Source organism: Macaca fascicularis, chromosome 19 (genome assembly GCF_037993035.2).
Source record: "Macaca fascicularis isolate 582-1 chromosome 19, T2T-MFA8v1.1".
Taxonomy (NCBI): Eukaryota; Metazoa; Chordata; class Mammalia; order Primates; family Cercopithecidae; genus Macaca; species Macaca fascicularis.
In genome coordinates this window covers 4,672,136-4,694,437 of record NC_088393.1, presented here as the reverse complement: position 1 = coordinate 4,694,437, position 22,302 = coordinate 4,672,136, and the positions used below count along the sequence as shown (strand labels likewise).

The following is a 22,302-nucleotide window of genomic DNA, read 5'->3' as shown; positions in this document are numbered from 1 at the left end:
AGGCGGATCACAGAGATCAAGGATTGCTTGAGCTCAGGAGAGACCAGCCTGGGTGACATGGTGAAAGCCCGTCTCTACTAAGAATAGGATAACTAGCCGGGCTTGGTGATGGGCACCTGTAATCCCAGCTACTTGGGAGGCTGAGGCACGGGAATCGTTTGAACGCGGGCGGTGGAGGTTGCAGTGAGCCGGATACCTCCACTGCACTCTTGCCTGGGTGACAGGGTGACACTCTGTCTCAAAAAATTAAGTTACCTCCCAGTGTTGTCAGTTGGCACATACTAAGTCTCAATACAATGCTTGCTGTTATCCTCTTTTTTTTTTTTTTTTGAGACGGAGTCTCGCTCTGTCGCCCAGGCTGGAGTGCAGTGGCGCGATCTCGGCTCACTGCAAGCTCCGCCCCCCGGGTTCACGCCATTCTCCTGCCTCAGCCTCCCGAGTAGCTGGGACTACAGGCGCCCGCCACCACGCCCGGCTAATTTTTTTTTGTATTTTTAGTAGAGACGGGGTTTCACCGTATTAGCCAGGATGGTCTCGATCTCCTGACCTTGTGATCCGCCTCTCTCGGCCTCCCAAAGTGCTGGGATTACAGGCGTGAGCCACCGCGCCCGTCCTGTTATCCTCTATTTTGAGACGAACAGGAGCCCTGTGAATGACAACCCCGGATTGGCCTCATTTGCATTTTAAGTATTTAGAATGTGGGTAACAGTTTTCAGAGGAGGAAACTGCCACATAGGGCCTAAAGCATTCCCGGGGTCCACTCCAGGAGCTGCCATGCGCGCTCAGCCACAGGTGAACCATCCATTCGCGCATCCGGTGCTCTGGGAAGGCAGGAAGCGGGATGCAGGGCTTCAGCTTCACTTCTCTAGCTTCAGCACCAGGGTCAGAGGAGAGGCGGGCGGGGCGATCAAGGGGCCAGAATTCGGCCTTTTTTCCGTCCGCGGCCCAGCGTCGACTGCAGCCAATCAAATCAGGGATGGCGAGTCCTCAGCCAATGGCGAGGCTGCATCCGGGTGCGGGGGCCGAAAAGGCAGCTGGGGGCGGGGCGTTGAGGTGCGGCGCGAGCGGCGGGCGGATCGGCCAATAGGCGGCGGGAGGACCGGCCAATAGGCGGCGGGATCTGCTTCCCGGGGGCGGGCACTGGCGAGTGTGGTGACGTCGACGCAGGCGCGTCGCGGCGCCGGGGCGCGGGGCTTCTGGAGGAGGCGGCGGTGGCCAGCGAGGCGGCGCCGGCCGTGGACTCCGGACGACGGAGGGTGAGGAGCGGACTCGGGCCGAGACTGAAGGGCTGGGTGGGTTCGGAGCGGCGCTCCGGGGGCCCGCGGAGGACGAGGGAGGGAGAGAACCTGAGGGGCTGGTAGGTTTGGGGACCCATCTGGTTGACTGGGCCGGGGAAGGGGCTCGGCCGGGCCTGCGAGGGGCGTGGCGGCACCAGGGATGCTGGAGCGGAGCCTTAGGGATGGGGAAGGCCTTGGGGGCGGTTCTGCAAAGGTAGCCATTGGGGTCTGCCTAGGGGCTTGTGCGGAGATTTGGGGCGAGAGGGGGTGGAGGACGGTGGAGGACACTCAGATGGTGTCCTTTTTGGAGGCCCGTTTTGGGGGGTAGGGGAGACTGTGGTTGGGGGACTTTGATACATGAAGCGGGGAGGAAGAGGTTAATCTTGCGAGGACGGTGGAGGTCAGCGCCGGAGGGAGGCAAAGTGGGCTTGCAGGAGCGTGGAAGGCGTCGTCCAGTTCCTGGAAAATTCAGAATTGGAGGGAGTCAGAGATGGTTAGGGGTGGGCGGGGGTGTTCCATCGATGAGGTTCTTCAGAGACCTACCGAGGGCAAGGACAAGGGAGGGGTTAAGGTAGTAACTTGAGAATTTTGACCAGAATGGCAGCACTTTGGGAGGCCGAGGTGGGACGATCGCTTGAGCCGTGGAGTTCCAGGCTGCAGTGAGACACGATTGCACCACTGCACTCCAGCCTGGGCGACGGAGCGAGACTCCTTCTCAAAACAACAACAACAAAAAGAAGTAGACTTGAGAACTTCGTTAAGACATTGGCCAGGGAGTAAGGTAGCCCTGGGATTTGAGGTTGAGGGGAGCGTGGGGAACGTGCAGGAATGGTGGGGGATTTTGGCTGAGCAGGTTGGGAGAAGTCTAGGAGAGGCAAAGAAAGGCGCCGGCAGCGTCAGGGAAGTCAGAATTATGTGTCTGGAGAGTTTTGTGGGGTGAAGGTGGCCCAGTGGGGCTGTTACTAACCTTTTGAGTGGTTATGGGGCTTTAAAAGAGGTGACATGACAGGACCCAGCCCACTAAACACAGCACCTCTATGAGGAGTCTGGAGCTTCAGAGTGGAGAGGTAGGAGGCTTGTGTTTGGTAGGCAGGTCTGTCCATTAATCTAGGAGAAAAGGGTGGTGTCTCAGTTCCTCACTTCTCTCTTTCCCTGTCTCCTCCAGGGTCACCATTAGGGGACTCCTGAGGTCCTATCTCCAGGCTGCGGTGACTACACTTTCCCTGGAGTGGAAGCTGCTGGAAGGCAGACCGGCCGCCATGTCCACGTTCAGGCAGGAGGACGTGGAGGACCATTATGAGATGGGGGAGGAGCTGGGCAGGTGAGCTGTCCGCCCCCACGGCTGGGCTCCAGGGATAGGAGGGAGACGCTGTGGGGTTTTCTGAACAGCAACTCTCCTTCCTGTTCTTTATCCTGTATCTTGAGAAGGAATGAGTCAGTACCGTGTGCTGGTGGAACAAATTTGGGCGGTGGAGTCAGACAGCCCTGGCTGTGAATTCCTGCTTGTGAATCGTCAGTTTCCTGTGGGGAGGAAAGTAATTGAGTCTTTACAGCAGCCAATACCGTGCCTGGCATGGGGCACCAGAGCAACAGATGCCAGCTGCTTTTGTTATTAAAAGGTGTGTCTTCTGCCTGGGCAACATAGCAAGACTCCATCTCTACAAAAAATAAAAATGAAAAAAATTAGCCAGGTGTGGTAGCTCATACCTGTAGTTCCAGCTACTAGGGAAGCTGAGACAGGAGGATGGCTTGAGCCCAGGAGTCGGAGGCTGCAGTGAGCTATGATTGTGCCACCGCACTGCGGCCTGGGCAACACAGTAAAACCCCATTTATTTAAAAAAAAAAAAAAATTATCCGTGTGTGAATCGTCTTTTGTGGGAGGCCCTTGAGTTTTTTCCTAGCTCTTGGATATTTAAAGGAGGGGGAGGGAGGGGCGTGTCTCCCAGCTGCGCCCACACCTCTGTCAATTGTTTAACATTCTTGTGGGAAAAAGCAGAGGTTTCCTTTTCCAGGGAGGCAGCCGATTTCCTGCCTGTCTGGAGCTTGGAGGGTCCCCTGAGACCCCGCCCCCTCCAGACCAGCCAGACACCACTAGGCCCTGCCTCCTTTTGTAGAGCCTCCAACCTTATTTGGTGAGTTTGCTGCTGGCCAGCCTCCCTGGAGCCGCCCCATGATGTCACCAGAAGGGAATGTAAATAACTGAGCTCTGTGTCAGGCTGGGGAGAGTGCTGCGGCCCTTTTGGGATCCTGAGGTCCCTCCTTCAGGAATTTCTTCCCTTAGTGGCAGAGAAGGCACGCCCCCTCCTCCCATAGTGACTTCTCCTGCTTCAGTGTTGAAAATGTGTTAGGACCTCCTGCTAGGGGTCATTTGGCAAAAGTCAGCAAAATTCAGCCAAATTGATTATGTCTATTTCTTTTAACCCGCTGATTTCACCTGTAGGAATTAATTCTTTGGAAAAATGTAAATACATGGATGGAATGACTTAAGACTGGGGTAGTTGCTAGAACAACGTTTACCAGGACAACAGCCTTTTTTTTTTTTTTTTTTTTTTTTTTTTGAGACGGAGTCTCCCTCTATCACCCAGGCTGGCGTGCAGTGGCGCGATCTCGGCTCACTGCAAGCTCTGCCTCCCGGGTTCACGCCATTTTCCTGCCTCAGCCTCCCCAGCAGCTAGGACTACAAGCGCCTGCCACCATGCCCGGCTAATTTTTTTGTATTTTTAGTAGAGACGGGATTTCACCATGTTAACCAGGATGGTCTCGATCTCCTGACCTCATGATGCGTCCGCCTCAGCCTCCCAAAGTGTTGGGATTACAGGTGTGAGCCACCGCACCCGGCCTTTTTTTTTTTTTTTCTTGACACTGTTTCATTCTGTCGCCTAGGCTGGAGTGCAGTGATAAGATCTCGGCTCACTGCAACCTCGGCCTCCTGGGTTCCGGGTATTCTCCAGCCTCAGCCTCCTGAGTAGCTGGCATTATAGGCGCCTGCCACCACCCCCGGCTAAATTTTGTATTTTTAGTAGAGACGGGGTTTCACCATGTTGGCCAGGCTGGTCTCTAACTCCTGACCTCAGGTGATTTGCTTGCTTTGGCCTCCCAAAGTGCTGGGATTACAGGCGTGAGCCACTGCGCCCTGCTGGGAACAACAGCCTCTTAAATGGCCCCCCCAAACCACTGCATCAGGACTGGAATAGGATGCAGCTCTTAAAAAGAACCAGGCAAGGCCGGTGTGGTGGCTTCCGTCTGTAACCCTAGCGCTTTGGGAGGCCAGAGCGGGAGGATCGCTTGAGCCCAGGACTTCAAGACTAGCCTGGGTAACATAAATTGACCCCATCTCTCAAATGAACAGAAATTCATAATTAAAAAAAATATTTAGCCTTCTGTTTTTGCTGTGAAGACTTGGACGTCTGGTGTGTATTTCATGTCACAGTTCTTCCCAGGACTGGCCACACCTCACGGGTTTGACAGCTCTGGGTGGCCAGTGTATGCCGTTCTGAGGGCACTGCTTCAGGTAGTGGTCTGGAACGTTCTCAGAGACACATAAAGTGCAAGATGAAGGCCCAGAATGCAGCATAACGTGCTGTAATTTTTTTTTTTTTTTTTTTTTTTTTTTGAGATGGAGTCTCACTCTGTCGCCCAGGCTGGAGTGCAATGGTGCAATCTCAGCTCATTGCAACCTCTGCTTCCCGGGTTCAAGCGATTCTCACACCTCAACCTCCTGAGTATCTGGGACTACAGGCGCTTGCCAACACGCCTGGCCAATTTTTTTGTATTTTTATTAGAGATGGGGTTTCAACATATTGGCCAGGCTGGTTTTGAACTCCTGACCTCAAGTGATCTTCCCGTCTTGGCCTCCCAAAGTGCTGGGATTACAGGTGTGAGCCACCACACCCGGCCTAATTTTTTTAAACTGCAAGCACGGACTGCCTGTGCACCCTCATGTCTGCTGTCCTGATTCATTTACTCAGGAGTCAGTGTGCTGCAGCCCGTGGGCCAAACCCAACTGGGGCAAACACTTCTTTTTCCCTGACACTTGATTTTATTTTATTTATTTATTTATTTATTTATTTTTTGAGACGGAGTCTCGCTCTGTCGCCCAGGCTGGAGTGCAGTGGCTGGATCTCAGCTCACTGCAAGCTCCGCCTCCTGGGTTTACGCCATTCTCCTGCCTCAGCCTCCAGAGTAGCTAGGACTACAGGCGCCCGCCACCTCGCCCGGCTAGTTTTTTGTTTTTTTTTTTTTTTTTTAGTAGAGACGGGGTTTCACCGGGTTAGCCAGGATGGTCTCGATCTCCTGACCTCGTGATCCGCCCGTCTCGGCCTCCCAAAGTGCTGGGATTATAGGCTTGAGCCACTGCGCCCGGCCTGACACTTGATTTTATATGGTCTGCAAGCTAGGAATGGTTTGGAATTTTAATTTTTTTTTTTTTTTTGAGACAGGGTCTCACTTTGTCACCGAGGCTGGAGTATAGTGGTGAGATCTCTGCTTACTGCAGCCTCGACCTCACGGGTTCAAGCAATTCTCCTACCTCAGCCCCCTAAGTAGCTGTAGCCGGGACTACAGGCTCCCGCCACCATGCCACGCCTGGGTAATTTTTTTGTATTTTTTGTGCAGAGGGGGTTTCACCATGTTGGCCAGGCTTGTCTCGAATTCCTGACCTCAGGAGTTTGATCCACCCACCTTGGCCTCCCAAAGTGCTGGGATTACAGGTGTGAGCTACTGTGCCTAGCCCACATTTTTTTTTTTTTTAAATTGAGTCGGAATCTGGCTCTGTTGCCCAGGCTGGAATGCAGTGACTCGATCTTGGCTCACTGCAACCTCCGCTTCCCAGGTTCAAGCAATTCTCCTGCTTCAGCCTTCCAAGCAGCTGGAATTATAGGCGCCTGCCACCATGCCTGGTCAATTTTTGTATTTTTGGTAGAGATGGGGTTTTGCCATGTTGGCCAGGCTGGTCGCGAACTCCTGACCTCAAATGATCTGCCCGCCTCTGCCTCCCAAAGTGCTGGGATTACAGGCATGAGCCACTGTGCCTGGCCCCAGCCCACACTATTTTTTATTTATTTATTTTTTGAGACGGAGTCTTGCAGTGTCGCCCGGGCTGGAGTGCAATGGCGCGATCTCAGCTCACTGCAGTCTCCATCTCCTTGGTTCAAGCGATTCTCCTTGCCTCAGCCTCCCGAGTAGCTGGGATTATAGACACCCTCCAGCACGCCCGGCTAATTTTTTTGTATTTTTAGTAGAGAAAGGGCTTTCACTATGTTGGCCAGGCTGGTCTCAAACTCCTGACCTCGTGATCTGCCCGCTTTTGCCTCCCAAAGTACTGGGATTTCAGGCGTGAGCCACCGTGCCCGGCTTCCCAGCCCACATTTTTAAACATCACAAACCCTATCAGTAGAAATCGTCAGTGTATAGGCCACGCTTGGGCCGTGTCTGGGTTGTGGCAGGCACTTAAGAAGTGGTTTGGGGCCAGGCGCGGTGGCTCAAGCCTGTAATCCCAGCACTCTGGGAGGCCGAGGCGGGCGGATCACGAGGTCAGGAGATCAAGACCATCCTGGCTAACACGGTGAAACCCCGTCTCTACTAAAAAAAATACAAAAAACTAGCCGGGCGAGGTGGCGGGTGCCTGTAGTCCCAGCTACTCGGGAGGCTGAGGCAGGAGAATGGCGTAAACCCAGGAGGCGGAGCTTGCAGTGAGCTGAGATCCGGCCACTGCACTCCAGCCTGGGCGACAGAGCGAGACTCCGTCTCAAAAAAAAAAAAAAAAAAAGAAGTGGTTTGGGAGTGATACCTGAGACCATCATTGAGGAGGGCTTGCTGTGTCCCCCACCTGCGCTGGGGGCCAGGGAAGTTACAGAGAAGCGAAGCAGGTGGGCTCGGCTCTCGGAGTTTCTTTCCTGGTTGGGGAGATCAAGCACCTGTAGAGTTCCACCTGTAGAGGAACTGAGAGCATGCTGGTGGCCTTGCCTCTATGGGGCAAGTCTGTCTGTGGCCAGCGAGACCGGGAGCTGTTGGAGGTGGGCGGCTGTGGTCTGGTGTTGCTGTAGGAGGACTCAGTGGCAGAACCTGAAATCCCGCTGGCAATAGCAAAACAGGGAAAGGCGTGGTTTACGGAACCGGGGAGTCCAGGTGTGCGGCGGCCGCAGGTGCGGCTGGGTGCTGGTGTGTGCAGTGCCCTGTGTCCCCCGGGCCGAGGTCCACTCCAGCGTGGAGGAGGCGCCCTGGCAGAGTGAGTGACAGGGCTTACGTGCCACCCGCAGTGCCTGGTGGCTCCCCTCTCCTGGCCTGATCTGTTCTTAGGCAGCATTCTACATGGTGGCCCCTGCCGCGAGCCCGAATCCCAGCCCAGCAGAGGGAGAGAGAGAGGCTCTCTTCCGGGCAGGCGTTCCGAGCCGTGTGGACTGGATCGGTCTCTTTGGGCTGGGGGGTGTGGTTTTCTGTTTGCCCAGGTCCAGTCATGTCCCCTTCCACCCCTTTCCTGGACCACTGAGTCCCACGGACTGGGAGTGAGCAGTAAAGGCTGCCCTGGGACAGCTGGGTCTATTAGGAGACCGGGTGGAGCTGGGAGCTGGGCAGGCAGAAGCCCAGTGCCCAGCCCCAGGTGCCCGCTTCCTGTGAGAGCACCTGGGCTCTGGAGCCTGCAGCACCTGTTTTGAAGGTTTGAATCCTCCCGCCGCTGGCTGACTGCATGTCCTCGGGCTAGTTGCTTTCCTTTTCTCAGCCTCAGTTTCTTTAAAATGCGAATAGTGGCCAGGTGCAGTGGCTCCACCTGTAATGCCAACATTTTGGGGGGGTGGAGTGGGAAGATCTCCTGAGGTCAGGAGTTCCAAACCAGCCTGGGCAATACAGCAAGATCTTGTCTCTACAAAAAATAGAATGAATAAATTAGGTGTGGCAGCATGTGCCTGTAGTCCCACCTACTTGGGAGGGATCGCTTGAGCGCAGGAGTTAGAGACCAGCGTGGGCAACAGAGTGAGACCTCATCTTTACAAAAAGAAAAAAAAAATTAACTGGGTGTGGTGGTGTGTGCCTGTAGTCCAAGCTGCTTGAGAGGCCGAGGCAGGAGGATTGCCCGAGCCCAGGAGGTCGAGGCTGCAGTGAGCCATGAATGAACTACTGCACTCCAGCCTGAGCAACAGAACCAGACCCTGTCTCAAAAAAACAAAAAAAAAGGGTGGGTCTGGCCCTTGCTTTGTGGGGTTAACTCGGAGATGGATGGAAATGACACCGAGACAGCCTGGAACTCAGACCCTCCAGTGATCAGCCCCGGGTGGGGAGGAAGCGTGGACCAGATCAGCCCTGGGTTGGGGGGGAAGCGTGGACCGGATCAGCCCCGGGTGGGGAGGAAGCGTGGACCGGATCAGCCCTGCAGTGGGGGAGGAAGCGTGGACCGGATCAGCCGTGGGTGGGGAGGAAGCGTGGACTGGATCAGCCCTGGCTGGGAAGGAAGCGTGGACCGGATCAGCCCTGCAGTGGGGGAGGAAGCGTGGACCGGATCAGCCGTGGGTGGGGAGGAAGCGTGGACCGGATCAGCCGTGGGTGGGGAGGAAGCGTGGACCGGATCAGCCCTGCAGTGGGGGAGGAAGCGTGGACCGGATCAGCCCCGGGTGGGGAGGAAGCGTGGACCGGATCAGCCGTGGGTGGGGAGGAAGCGTGGACCGGATCAGCCCTGCAGTGGGGGAGGAAGCGTGGACTGGATCGCCCTGGGTGGGGAGGAAGCGTGTACCAGATCAGCCCTGGGTGGGGAGGAAGCATGGACTGGATCCTCCCTGCAGTGGGGAGGAAGCGTGGACTGGATCGCCCTGGGTGGGGAGGAAGCGTGGACCAGATCAGCCCTGGGTGGGGAGGCAGTGTGGACCGGATCCGCCTTACAGTCGGGGAGACAGTGTGAACTGGATCCGCCCAGGGTTGGGGGGCAGTGTGGACCGGATCTGCCCTGCAGTCGGGGAGGCAGTGTAGACTGGATCTGCCGTGGGTGGGGAGGCAGTGTGGACCGGATCCGCCCTGTAGTGGGGGAGGAAGCGTAGACTGGATCAGCCGGGGGTGGGGAGGAAGTGTGGACCTGGTGGCCCAGAGGCTGGCCTCCCCCATATTCTCAGCCTGGGGCTCTTACGTGGGTGACTGTGATAAGCCCTCAGGTTCAGAGGCATGAGTGAGCTGGGATTCCGTTCTGAGCAGTACTTCGTGTCTCCTGACTTTTATTGTTGATTGACTTTGGACTAGCTGCTGGAAATCACTACTGTTAACAGGGCTGGGAGCAAAGCAGAGCCACGTCCGCTCACCTTAGGACCACAGGCTACTGCTGACCCGACTCACTGGGGGTGAAGGAGCATGGACACGCTTCTTTTGCGCCTGTGTGTGTGTGCTAATTATGTTTTGTAGAGATAGGGTCTCACTGTGTTACACCCAGTCTGGACTCGAACTCCTGACCTCAAGTGATCCTCCCATCTCAGCCTCCCAAAGTGTTTGGATTACAGGCATAAGCCTCTGCACCCAGCCTCCTCTTTATTTTTTAGTTCAGGTTGGAATAACACTAGAGGGATAAAATCTGCGTGTTTAAAAAGGAGGCAACCCGGCCAGGCGTGGTGGCTTATGCCTGTAATCCCAGCACTTTCGGAGGTCAAGGCAGGCAGATCACTTGAGGTCAGGAGTTTGAGACCAGCCTGGGCAACCTGGTGAAACCCCATCTGCACTAAAAATATAAAAATTAGCCGGGCGTGGTGGTGCGCGCCTGTAATCCCAGCTACTTGAGAGGCTGAGGCAGGAGAATCACTTGAACTCAGGAGGCAGAGGTTGCAGTGAGCCGAGATCGCACCACTGCACCCCAGCCTGGGTGACAGAGTGAGACTCTGTCTCAAAAATAAATAAATGAATAAATAAATAAATAAAGAGGCAACACATCCAGATATTCCGAGTTCCTGGCACGCGGGTACCACTGGATTTGGATGCTGTGGCCGTGGGAGTCCTCCTGCGATAGGAGGTGGAAGTATTACCGTCAGCCTGGTGGGTGCAGGCAGAGGGGAAGGAGGAAGGAGCTCCAGGTGCAGGGAGTGCTACAGCAAGGACGGCGCCAGGGTGGGAGCAGAATGTATGCAGGGGATGTTGTGTTGCAGGCGGCCTGGGCCGGGTGGGCCGAGTCTGAGGGAGCAGAATGTATGCAGGGGACGTTGTGTTGCACGCAGCCTGGGCCGGGTGGGCCGAGTCTGATGAGGACTGCCTCGCTTTCCTCCCACCTCTGCCCTTGGCTGTCAGCGTGAGGCTCCTGCAGCCGCTGTAACAAACCCCACAAGTGAGTGCCCTGGATGACCATGGCTTCCTTCGGGGGTTCCGAGTCTACCGTGGACCCACAGGGCTGGGCCCTCCTGGAGGCTCCAGGGGGGAATTCGGTTCCCACCTTTCCCAGAGTCTAGAGGCACCTGCTTGGCTCTCGGGGACTCCTTCCTTCCCCTTCACAGCCACAGCGCAGCCTCTTCCAGTCTCTCTCTGACTCTCATCTCACGAGGATGCTACGAGGACACTGGGCGCCGGATTACCCAGGATGCTCTCCCGTCTCCAGATCCTTAACCTCATCCCATCTGCCGAGCCCCTTCTGCTGTTAAGACGCCATCTTGGCAGGTCCCAGGGGTTAGCACGTGGATGATGTCTTTGAAGGGGCTGTTATGTTTAGTCTCCCCCATGATCAGTAATAATTGGGCACCTCCCCTTGCCCATCTCAAATGTCCCTGCCTCTGACCCCCGGCGTGCAGAGCATGTCCCTGGTGGCCCGCCATGGGAGTTGTTACCAGCACACCCTGACCTGGGTCTCCTGGAGGTGCAGTGAGCACACATTGTTTATCTGTGGCCCTCCATGCTGCTGGGACGTGAGGCCCGGAAGGACAGGCCCACGCCCAGCCCATGGCAGCGACTCCAGCGCCTGGAGCAGGGCTTAGGCCTTTTGTGTCTGGCGTGATGTCCTCAAGGTTCCTCCATGCTGTGGCCCGTCGTGGGGCTTGTTCCTGTTCGTGGCTGGCTCGGGCTCCGGTGTGTGGATGGGCCACCCTGTGTTGACCATGCTTCCGCTGACGGGCGTTTGAGCTGTCTCCACCCGCGACTGCTGTGGCGGTGCTGCTGTGAGCGTCCCTGTGGAAGTTACCGCGTGGACGTGTGTGTGCGTTTCTTGTGGAGATCCCGGGAGTGGAATTGTGGGTTACGTGGAAACTCCGTGTTGAAGCTTCCGAGGGGCCAGGCTGTTTCCACAGCTCCACCCGGGCGCGTGCGGCTCCGGCCCCACATCCTCACTCTGGTCTCGTCTCGTGAACATGCGTGTTTCTTTCCCTCTGTACGCTGAGTAGGGAGCTCTTTCGAGGTCAGTGGCGTAGATTTACGAAAATGGTGAAATGAATTCTGCGGTGACTAGTTTGGTCAGGATGGAACTGCAGCAAATAAAAAGCAAACCCTCCCTCTGTGCGCACGCCCTCAACCCCCTCCTGGGGGACCTGCTGCGGACAGGCTGCTGTGTAGCCTCGGGACCCTTCTGACGAAAAAGACCGTGTTCTCCGCCTCACGGAGTGGGTGACGTCACGAAGGTCTCTTCTTGTCCACACGTAAAGAGCTGGCCTATTCTTTCTTGTGACTGAGTAAAATTCCCCTGGATTAATCCAAATCTCTCCCAGTTCCCGTTTATTTCTTTTCAGTTATTTGTCTGGAAATGAGTGCCTCTCTTTTTTTTTTTTTTTTTTTATTAGAGACAAAGTCTCACTCTGTCGCCCAAGCTGAAGGGTGGTGGTGCGATCACAGCTCACTACAGCCTTGAATTCCTGGGCTCAAGTGCTTCTGTCTCAGCCTGCCGAGCAGCTGGGACTGCAGGTGCACCACACACCTTGCTCTTTGTTTGTTTTTTTGAGACAGAGTCTCGCTCTGTTGCCTAGTCTGGAATGCGATGGCGTGATCTCAGCTCACTGTAACCTCCGCCTCCTGGGTTCAAGCAATTCTCCTATCTCAGCTTCCCAAGTCACTGGGACTACAGGCGCCCACCACCATGCCTGGCTAATTTTGTATTTTTATAGTAGAGACAGGGTTTCACCATGTTGGCCAGGCTGGTCTTGAACTCCTGTCCTCAAGTGATCCGCCCACCTTGACCTCCCAAAGTGTTGGGATTACAAGCATGAGCCACTGTGCCTGGTCACCTTGCTTATTTTTTTAAATTTATTTTTATTATTTTTATTTTTTTATTTTTATTTTTTTTTGACACGGAGTCTCGCTCTGTCGCCCAGGCTGGAGTGCAGTGGCCAGATCTCAGCTCACTGCAAGCTCCACCTCCCGGGTTTACGCCATTCTCCTGCCTCAGCCTCCCGAGTAGCTGGGACTACAGGCGCCGCCACCTCGCCCGGCTAGTTTTCTGTGTTTTTTTTTTCAGTAGAGACGGGGTTTCACCGTGTCAGCCAGGATGGTCTCAATCTCCTGACCTCGTGATCCGCCCGTCTCAGCCTCCCAAAGTGCTGGGATTACAGGCTTGAGCCACTGCGCCCGGCCTTTGCTTATTTTTTAGTATTTCTTTTTTGTAGAGATGGGGTCTCACTGTGTTGCCCAGGCTGGTCTCAAACTCCTAGGCTCAAGCTATCCTCCCTCGTCAGCCTCCCAGAGTGATAGAATTACGGGTGTGAGCCACTGCACCTGGCTCAGTTCTCTCTTTATTTTTTAAATTTACTTTTATTTTTTTGGGACAGGGTCTTGCTGTGTTGCCCAGGCTGGAGTGCAGTGGCGCCATCTCAGCTCACTGCAACCTCTGCCTCCCGGGTTCAAGCGATTCTCCTGCCTCAGCCTTCTGAGTAGCTGGGATTACAGGCGCCCGCCACCAAGCCCAGCTAATTTTTTGTATTTTTGGTAGAGGCGGGGTTTCACCATGTTGGCCAGGCTGGTCTTGAACTCCTGAGCTCAAGTCATCGGCCCGCCTGGAACTCCCAGAGTGCTGGGACGACAGGCCTGAGCCACCGTGACTGGTCCCCCCTCAGTTCCCTCTTGATATGCATTGAACTCTTCGTTCTTTCACTTTTCAATAATATGCTGGTGCCATATGGTGAGTGCTGGCTCTGCACTCGCCTCCGCACACCTGCTGGGCATAGCCCTGGGATGGGTGGGAACGCTGCGTCTGATGGTGCGGGACTCTGGGGAATTGCTCTTTGAGAAGGCGTGGAGTCTGCTCCCCTGCAGTGACTGGCTCATGTCTTTCGATGTGCCTGGTGCAGGGCTGCGCCCAGAGGAGCAGGTGGAGGTGGCGGGGAGCCAGCCACCCCCACTCACTCACTCCCCTTCCTCCAGCGGCCAGTTTGCGATCGTGCGGAAGTGCCGGCAGAAGGGAACGGGCAAGGAGTACGCGGCCAAGTTCATCAAGAAGCGCCGCCTGTCATCCAGCCGGCGCGGGGTGAGCCGGGAGGAGATCGAGCGGGAGGTGAACATCCTGCGGGAGATCCGGCACCCCAACATCATCACCCTGCACGACATCTTCGAGAACAAGACGGACGTGGTCCTCATCCTGGAGCTGGTCTCTGGCGGGGAGCTCTTCGACTTCCTGGCGGAGAAGGAGTCGCTCACGGAGGACGAGGCCACTCAGTTCCTCAAGCAGATCCTGGACGGCGTCCACTACCTGCACTCCAAGCGCATTGCGCACTTTGACCTGAAGGTGAGCCCCGTGGGGCCGGCCAGTGTGGGGGCGGGGAGGAGCCTGGAGAGCACCTCTTGCGTGTGGGGGTGAGGGTGGGGGGAGCTTGGGAGTGTGGGGGTGAGAGTGGGGGGTGTGTGGGGGTCAGGTTGGGGGGAGCGTGGGGGTGAGGTGGGGAGCGTGGGGGTGAGGTTGTGGGGAGCGTGGGGGTGAGAGTGGGGGCTGCATGGGGGTGAGGTTAGGGGGAGCGTCGGGGTGAGGTTGGGGGAGGCCCGTGCTTTCCCGCTGAGCCCCCTCCCGCCCCAGCCGGAAAACATCATGCTGCTGGACAAGAACGTGCCCAACCCACGCATCAAGCTCATCGACTTCGGCATCGCGCACAAAATCGAGGCGGGGAATGAGTTCAAGAACATCTTCGGCACCCCAGAGTTTGTGGGTGAGGCCCTGCCCAGTGGGCAGCCCAGCCTGGGGAGGGTGGTCTGGGGCTGCCTGCTGGGCATGGGGTGGGTCATGCCCGGCGCCAGCTGCTGCTTCCATAGCCCTGAGGCTGCCCCTCTTGGGCCCGGCATTGCAGGAGGTCAGGGCCTCCGTTTGGTGCAGCCCAGCTGTCCTACCGTCAGGCCCTGAGGGCCAGCTCTGCCGCATTCCTGCCCCAAGGGCTGTGATGTGTTGAGCCTTGACCCCGTGCCTGTGTCGTGAGCCTCTTCCTTGGCCCGTGTGTCCCCAGTGCCTGATCCACATCTCCCTGTTCTGCAGCCCCAGAGATTGTGAACTATGAGCCGCTGGGCCTGGAGGCGGACATGTGGTGAGTGTGCCGCCCCCTCCCCCGGGCCTCCCTGCTGTCCTGGAGCGCAGGCCAGCGCTGCAGCTGGGGATGAAGTGGGGCCTTGCTGCTGCCCGAGTATGGGGGGACCATTGCCCTAGAACAGGGGCTCTGGACGCCCTCGTCCTAGGAGGGCGGGCGGGGCCCTGCACTGGGAGGGGAGGCGGCCCCACACCGCACTGACCTCTTCCTCTTGTCTGTCCCCAGGAGCATCGGCGTCATCACCTACATCCTGTGAGTACCTGGTGGGGGCCCCTCAGCTGTGCAGCACAGCTGGCACGGGTCCCGGGCTCCGTGTGTTTCATGCGGATGCTGGGGTTCCGCAGCCTGGCTGTGACCCATCACGGGTGCTCAGGGTATACCGGGTGAACGGATGAGTGATTCTCTGTGGCTGCTGTTCCAGAGGCTTCTGAAGAGTTCTGAAGGCAGGACGCTCACAGAGCACCTGAGCAGGCCCCGGGTTCGGGGGTGTGTATGCTCCTGTCCCTGCTGCTGCTAGGGAGCCCAGCCTCCTCAAAGTGCAAGGAAGGGACCTGGCCCCAGGCTGGGTTTTGACTCCTCCCTGGGCCACACATGGGCCTGCCGTTGTTTATTATTTTTATTTGTTGAGACGGGGTCTTAGCTGTTGCCCAGGCTGGAGTGCTGTCCTAGCTCAATGCAGCCTGCACCTCCCAGGCTTAAGCAGTCCTCCCACCTCAGCCTCCCGAGTACCTGGGACTACATGTGCACACCACCATGCTCGGCTTTTATTTATTTATTTATTTTAACGGAGTTTCACTCTTGTTGCCTAGGCTGGAGGGCAGTGGTGCGATCTCGGCTGTGGACTGCAACCCCCATCTCCCGGGTTCAAGTGATTCTCCTGCCTCAGTCTCGAGTAGCTGGGATTACAGGCGCCCATCACCACACCCAGCTAATTTTTGTATTTTTAGTAGAGACGGGGTTTCACCATGTTGGTCAAGGCTGGTTTTGAACTCCTGACCTCAGGTGATCTGCCTGCCTCGGCCTCCCAAAGTGCTGGGATCACAGGTGTGAGCCACCATGCCCGGCTGGCTAATTTTTTTTTTTTTCTTTTTTTTTTTTTGAGACGGAGTTTTGCTCTTGTTGCCCAGCATCAGGCTGGGAGGCAGACGCTGTCGGGCCCTCTTGCTGCCGGGCTGTTGACCTTGATCTCTTGGCTAAGGTGTTGTCGGCTTGGGCTCCCCCCTGCAGTTACCCTCCTCCCCTCGGCGTTCCTGAGGACTGGGGTCTTTCGGGTCCTGCATCTGCACAGATACTTCGAATCTCCAAGGAGACCCTGCCCGTTCATTGCTGCTGCTGTCAGTGTCAGGGTGTGGGGGTGGATTTTGAATGCCTATTGGGTGGTGGCTGGGATCGTTGCGGGAAGATTCTAGGGGCTCAGGAATGTGAGTGGCCCAGGCCCCTGCTGTCAGCCTGTCGTCTGTGCTCTGCCTGTCGTGGGCAGAACGGAGTTGGGGGCAGCCGGGGAGGTGGCACGGTTGTGGTGGGACCCCAGGACCCCACTGAACCCCGTGCCCGTCTCACAGCCTGAGCGGTGCATCCCCGTTCCTGGGCGAGACCAAGCAGGAGACGCTCACCAACATCTCAGCCGTGAACTATGACTTCGACGAGGAGTACTTCAGCAACACCAGTGAGCTGGCCAAGGACTTCATTCGCCGGCTGCTCGTCAAAGATCCCAAGTACGAGGGGCCAGCAGAGGGCACGGGGTGGGACATGGGACACGGGCCCACTCCACCCATGGAGGCTGCAGGGGACTCTCCTCCCAGCGCCACCTCCCTGCGGCTGGGGATCAGACATGGCTTCCCTCTTGGGCTGGAGAGAGGAAACTGATGGCGCAGGTTGGCCATTGCCATGGTTTTTCCTTGAGACGGAGTCTCACTCTGTCACCTAGGCTGGAGTGCAGTGGTGCGATCTCAGCTCACTGCAGCCTCCGCCTCCCGGGTTCAGGATATTCTCCCATGTCAGCCTCCTGAGTAGCTGGAATTACAGGTGCCCGCCACCACACCTGGCTAATTGTTGTATTTTTAGTAGAGACGGGGCTTCACCGTGTTGCCCAGGCTGGTCTTGAGCTCCTGACCTCCAGTGATTTGCCCGCCTTGGCCTCCCAAAGTTCTGGAATTGCAGGCGTGACACACTGTGTCTGGCTGCTTGCCGTGTATTTAACAAACTTTTAGTTGCCAGTGTGTAAAATAAGGTTCCATGTAAAATTCCAGGTGACTTGTTTTCCTGTAAACACTTAGAATCCTGGCAGTGCTGAGCCCTCACTCATAGGGCCTTCCTGGGCCTCCCCTGACCTCCCCGGGCCTCCCTGGGTGTCCCCAGGCCTCCCCAGACCCCCAGCCCTCCCTGGGCCTCCCCGGCCACCCAGCCTCTCTCTCGGGCACCTGGGTTTGCTACTCCAGCCTGAAGTCTCGGCTCTCTCCACCATCCCCCAGATAACCCTGCGCTTCCTGAAGTCCCCTTGTTCAGCTCCTGTGGTTGGCTGAGCAGAGGCTGGGGGGGACTTTAGGGCTTTTGGGGGTCCTGGGAGTCAGTCATCCGCGGGAGGACGGGACAGATGGTGCAGGTGTAACTAACCAGGGCAGGGGTCTTCCAGGCAGAGAATGACCATTGCCCAGAGCCTGGAACATTCCTGGATTAAGGTAAGTGGAGCGGGGGGAGTTCCCTGGGCTTCCCGCCTTGGCCTTCTCACTGGGGTCCGGATGGCCTTCAGCATTTAAGGCTTGTGGATGTGACAAACCCCAGTGGCTGGGAAGGGTCCCCAGAGGAGTGGGCCTGGGTGGTGGGGGTCGGGTCCTGGGCGTGGGACATGTGGCACCCGACAGACCTGGTGGCGTCCTCGGCTGGTGTGTGTCCAGCAGGGCTGAGACTCCCAGGGCCAGGGCTGCAACGTTTTTCTCGAGGGAGCACTTTTAGCTTTGCATTGGGCCGGACAGTCTCTGTCATGAGGCGTTGACTCGGCTGCCGGATGAGCCCCTGAACCTCAGTTCACACTGGCAGGCGGGGGCTGGCAGGGCTGGGTGGCGTCGCGGGGACCCCCTCAGGCCTCCCTCCCTCCTAGGCCATCCGGCGGCGGAACGTGCGTGGCGAGGACAGCGGCCGCAAGCCCGAACGGCGGCGCCTGAAGACCACGCGTCTGAAGGAGTACACCATCAAGTCGCACTCCAGCATGCCGCCCAACAACAGCTACGCCAACTTCGAGCGCTTCTCCAAGGTGCTGGAGGAGGTGGCGGCGGCCGAGGAGGGCCTGCGTGAGCTGGAGCGAAGCCGGCGGCTCTGCCATGAGGACGTGGAGGCGCTGGCCGCCATCTACGAGGAGAAGGAGGCCTGGTACCGCGAGGAGAGCGACAGCCTGGGCCAGGACCTGCGGCGGCTGCGGCAGGAGCTGCTCAAGACCGAGGCACTCAAGCGGCAGGCGCAGGAGGAGGCCAAGGGCGCGCTGCTGGGGACCAGCGGCCTCAAGCGCCGCTTCAGCCGCCTGGAGAACCGCTACGAGGCGCTGGCCAAGCAGGTGGCCTCCGAGATGCGCTTCGTACAGGACCTGGTGCGCGCCCTGGAGCAGGAGAAGCTGCAGGGCGTGGAGTGCGGGCTGCGCTAGGCCTACTGGGATGGGCCAGGCCCCAGGACAGCTGGAGCTCGGCCTTCGGTGGGGGCGCTTACTTGGACGCTGCTCCTCCTATCCCGTTCCAGCCCTTGTACACCGCCCCCAGGCTGGAGGCGGAGTGGGAAGAGCTGGAGGGCAAGGGTGGGTGTGGGACGGGGCTGTTTCTCTGCACAGCCTCCAAGCCGGCCTTCACCTTCGCTCCTGCATCATCAATGACGCTGGGACCCTCCAGGCAGCGTGGCCTCTGGCGCTGTGAGGGTTGGGACCCAGGATGGGACTGGCTACCGAGGCACAGCGGCCGTCCGAATGCAGCCCTGGCCCAGGCCCAGGCCTGGGGGAGGGTTTGCGGGCAGTTCGGCGGGGTGCTGCCCGCTGCTGCCACTGGCCCAGGAGGAGGTCGTGGGACAGGGAGGGTGGGGTGGACGGCGGACAGGCAGTCCCCACACTTCTGGGTGGCGCCGGGCTTGGTGGGGTCTTCTACCATGTGCCCTCCTTGCCGAGGTCGGTTCCCTGGATGTGGGGTCTTCTGCTGCGGACTCCTCTGCGAGCCCCGTCCTGGCGCGTGTGCAGGCCTAGACAAGAGCGGCCCTGTGCAGCCAAGAGAAATAAAACACCGGCTTCCAGATACGCAGCGTGTTGTGTGCTTCAGACCTTGGCAGGGGATAAGCAGCCTTTGGCCTCCGGGGATGTGCCCTCCGAGGCTTTCATGTTTGTCTGTGTTCCCTGCCTGCCGCTGTGCTCCTTGGGAAGAAGGGGACAAAGTTGGGTGGCCTCGCAGACCCTCACGGTGTCCTGGGAGCTGCCGCATCTTGGTCTCTGGCACCCCTGGGTGTTTGGATTGCAATGAGATGGAAGCTCCGGGCTGCCAAGGTGGATCAGAGCCATTTCTTGTCCTTTTGCGCCTTACCAGATGCTGCTGTGTCCCACGTGGGAGCCCCTGCCCCGCCTGGAGCCACAGGCCAGTGGCCTTGGAGGAGCAGGCTCAGCACAGCCACTGGGTCTCACTCACACGTGGTTTCAGAGAGTGCCCCACCCTGCTCGGCCTTCCTGAGGAGGTTTTTTTTTTTTTTTTTTGAGATGGAGTCCCGCCCTGTCGCCCGCTGGAGTGCAGTGGTGTGATCTCGGCTCACTGTAACCTCCGCCTCCTGGATGCAAGTGGGTCTCCTGCCTCAGCCTCCCAAGTGGCTGGGATTACAGGCGTGCATCACCACACGTGGCTAATTTTTGTCTTTTGTTTTTGTTTGAGATGGAGTTTTGCTCTTGTTGCCCAGGCTGGAGTGCAATGGCACGATCTTGGCTCACTGCAACCTCCACCTCCCAGGTTCAGGCGATTCTCCTGCCCCAGCCTTCCAAGTAGCTGGGGTTACAGGCATGTGCCACCACGCTGGGCTAATTTTGTATTTTTAGTAGAGGCAGGGTTTTACCATGTTGGCCAGGCTAGTCACGAACTCCTGACCTCAGGTGATCTGCCCACCTCGGCCTCCCAAAGTGCTGGGTTTCCAGGCGTAAGCCACCATGCCCAGCTGTAATTTTTGTATTTTTAATAGAGACGGGGTTTCACCTTGTTGGCCAGGCTGGTCTCGAACTCCTGACCTCGAGTGATCCGCCCTCCTTGGGCTCCCAAAGTGCTGGGATTAGAGGCGTGAGTCACTGCATCTGGCCATTTTTTTTTTACTTTATTTTTTTTCATTGAGCTATGATTCACACACCCTAAAATTTTTTTAACTGTACAATTCAGTGGTTTTAGTATATTCACAGAGGCAGGAACATGTACATCCACACAAAAATTGTATGTGAACCAGGCATCGTGGGGCTGCTTGTGGTCCCCAGTACTCAGGAGGCTGAGACAAAAGGATCACTTGAGCTCAGGAGGCGGAGGTTGCAGTGAGCTGTGGTCCCGCCACTGTACTCCAGCCTCGGTGACAGAGCAACACCTTGTCTCATAAAGAAATGCACAGTGCACCAGGCATGGTGGCTCACGCCTGTATCCCCAGCACTTTGGGAGGCCGAGGTGGGCGGATCACGAGGTCAGGAGATTGAGACCATCCTGGCTAACACGGTGAAACCCCGTCTGTACTAAAAGTAAAAAAACTAGCCGGGCGTGGTGGCGGGCACCTGTAGTCCCAGCTACTCTGGAGGCTGAAGCAGGAGAATGGTGTGAACCTGGGAAGCGGAGCTTGCAGTGAGCCGAGATAGCACCTCTGCACTCCAGCCTGGTGACAGAGCGAGACTCCGTCTCAAAAAAAAAAAAAAAAAAAAAAGCACAGTGTGTCTCCTGGTGCCAGCTGTGAGCATGTTAAGTCAGTGGATCACGTGTGCCTTCCTCTTCCTGCCCATCTCATCCGGTCCCGTAGGCAGCAAGGATGCCTTAGAACTCCCAACGGTCACCTGCCACAGAGCCACTGGGAACTGCAGCCTGGCCACGGAGGAACCTTGTGGGACACAGCCACCAGGTGGCACTGAGGAGGCCGATCGGTCCAGCGCCCCATCCCTGCAACTGGACTCTTGCCTGGGAGGTCCAGGATGATGCTGGGCCGGGCAGCCAAGTGTGGACGGACCAGGCGAGGGATTTAAGTACCCGTGGCTCAGACAGGCGTTTGCACACCCATGTTCACAGCTGCACAACTTGACAGCCAAAGGGTGGAGGGAACCCAGGCGCCCATCCACAGATCAATGGAGAAATGGAGGGTCCCTTCTGTGATGGAACATGACTCAGCCTGAAAAAAGGGAACCCTGACAAGGGCCACAGCATGGATTCACCTTGAGGATGTCACGCTTGCTGAGAAGCCTGGCACAAAAGGACGAACACCGATTCCACTCCTAGGAGGTCCCTAGAGCCGTCAGAGTCAGAGAGACAGAAAGTAGGATGGGGGGTGTCGGGCTGGGGAGGTGGGTGGAGAGTGTTTCAGGGGACAGAGTTTCAGTTTGGGAAGGTGAGAAAGTTCCAGGAATGTGGCCCAACTCAGTGGCTCACGCCTGTAATCCCACCACTTTTGGGAGACTGAGGCAGGAGGATTGTTGAGTCTAGGAATTTGAGACAAGCCTGGGCAACACAGTGAGACCCCTGCTTCTATGAAAAATGAGAAAATTAGCTTAACGTGATGGCCCATACCTGTGGTCCCAGCCTCTAGGGAAGCTGAGGGAGGAGGAACGCTTGAGCCCAGGAGGTTCAGGTTGCAGTGAGCCATGATTGTACCACTGGACTCCAGCCTGGGCAGCAAAGCAAGACCCTATCTCAAACACACATACACACACAGCGCCGGGTGCAGTGGCTCATGCCTGTAATCCTAGCACTTTGGGAGGCTGAGGCGAGGGTTCTCACTCAAGCTCCATCTCAGGTGCCCAGAGGAAGGCCAGAGACGGGGCCAGGGGCTCAGGGTCACCCCGCTGAGGGAGGCTGGGCCAGGTGTGGTCGCATGCTCCTAGCAGTGGGAGCCCCCAGGGGTCCTGGTCTCCTGGTGTGGTTGGTCTGTCCCCCCACCTCAGCAGGGTTCACGTTCTGCTGGTTCCAGGAAAAGGGCTGGGAGTGTGAGTTTGGGGCCCTGCTGCGCTTCCACGGACTTCAATTTCCTTGTCTGACCAGAGGGGCTGACCGGAGGGGCCTCCTGGTCTTCTGACGGCTGAGGGGGTGATGGTCCCGGCCTCCGGTGGGATCCCAGAGGCCTCCAAGAGGCCAGGGCTTGATGCTTTGTGCACCAGGGGATGAGGAGCCCTAGGGGATCTGGTAGGAAGTGCTGAATGCTGTGACGATCAACCAGATTGGATGTACTAGATGTGTTATTATTACTATTATTATTATTATTATTGTTATTTGTTGAGACAAGGTCTCACTATGTTTCCCAGGCTGGTCTCAAATTCCTGGGCTCAAGTGATCCTCTCGCCTCCACCTCCCAAAGTGCTGGGATTACAGGCATAAGCCACCATGTCCAGCTTCAAGTATGTTTTT

General features: G+C 57.3%; 1 protein-coding gene and 1 long non-coding RNA gene across 8 annotated transcripts in view; both read left to right on the top strand.

Annotated features, from left to right (window-relative positions):
- Window positions 1-22,302, top strand: part of LOC135968468 (uncharacterized) — a 97,279-nt gene that overhangs the window by 18,333 nt on the left and 56,644 nt on the right. The gene's annotated exons all lie outside the window — the stretch shown is intronic.
- DAPK3 (death associated protein kinase 3) lies at window positions 1,177-18,983 on the top strand. 7 transcript variants are annotated; one of them, XM_065535383.1, is made up of 10 exons: window positions 1,177-1,256; window positions 1,874-2,058; window positions 2,443-2,598; window positions 13,572-13,932; window positions 14,218-14,347; window positions 14,668-14,716; window positions 14,942-14,968; window positions 16,279-16,431; window positions 17,349-17,394; window positions 17,814-18,983. In XM_065535383.1, the coding sequence occupies exons 3-10, from the start codon at window positions 2,537-2,539 to the stop codon at window positions 18,348-18,350; spliced, it is 1,365 nt and encodes a 454-aa protein (XP_065391455.1). In that variant the 5' UTR covers window positions 1,177-1,256; window positions 1,874-2,058; window positions 2,443-2,536; the 3' UTR covers window positions 18,351-18,983. The 7 variants fall into 7 exon arrangements, with proteins under 7 accessions (XP_065391455.1, XP_005587595.3, XP_073881496.1 ...); XM_005587538.4 differs by lacking the exon at window positions 1,874-2,058; XM_074025395.1 differs by lacking the exon at window positions 17,349-17,394.

Excerpts from the sequence above, each read along its gene's own strand:
- DAPK3 (XM_005587538.4), top strand. The coding sequence starts at position 2,537 with ATGTCCACGTTCAGGCAGGAGGACGTGGAGGACCATTATGAGATGGGG. Across the intron at positions 14,348-14,667 it reads CGGCACCCCAGAGTTTGTGG|CCCCAGAGATTGTGAACTAT; the intron begins GTGAGGCCCTGC and ends CCTGTTCTGCAG. Across the intron at positions 14,717-14,941 it reads GGCCTGGAGGCGGACATGTG|GAGCATCGGCGTCATCACCT; the intron begins GTGAGTGTGCCG and ends GTCTGTCCCCAG.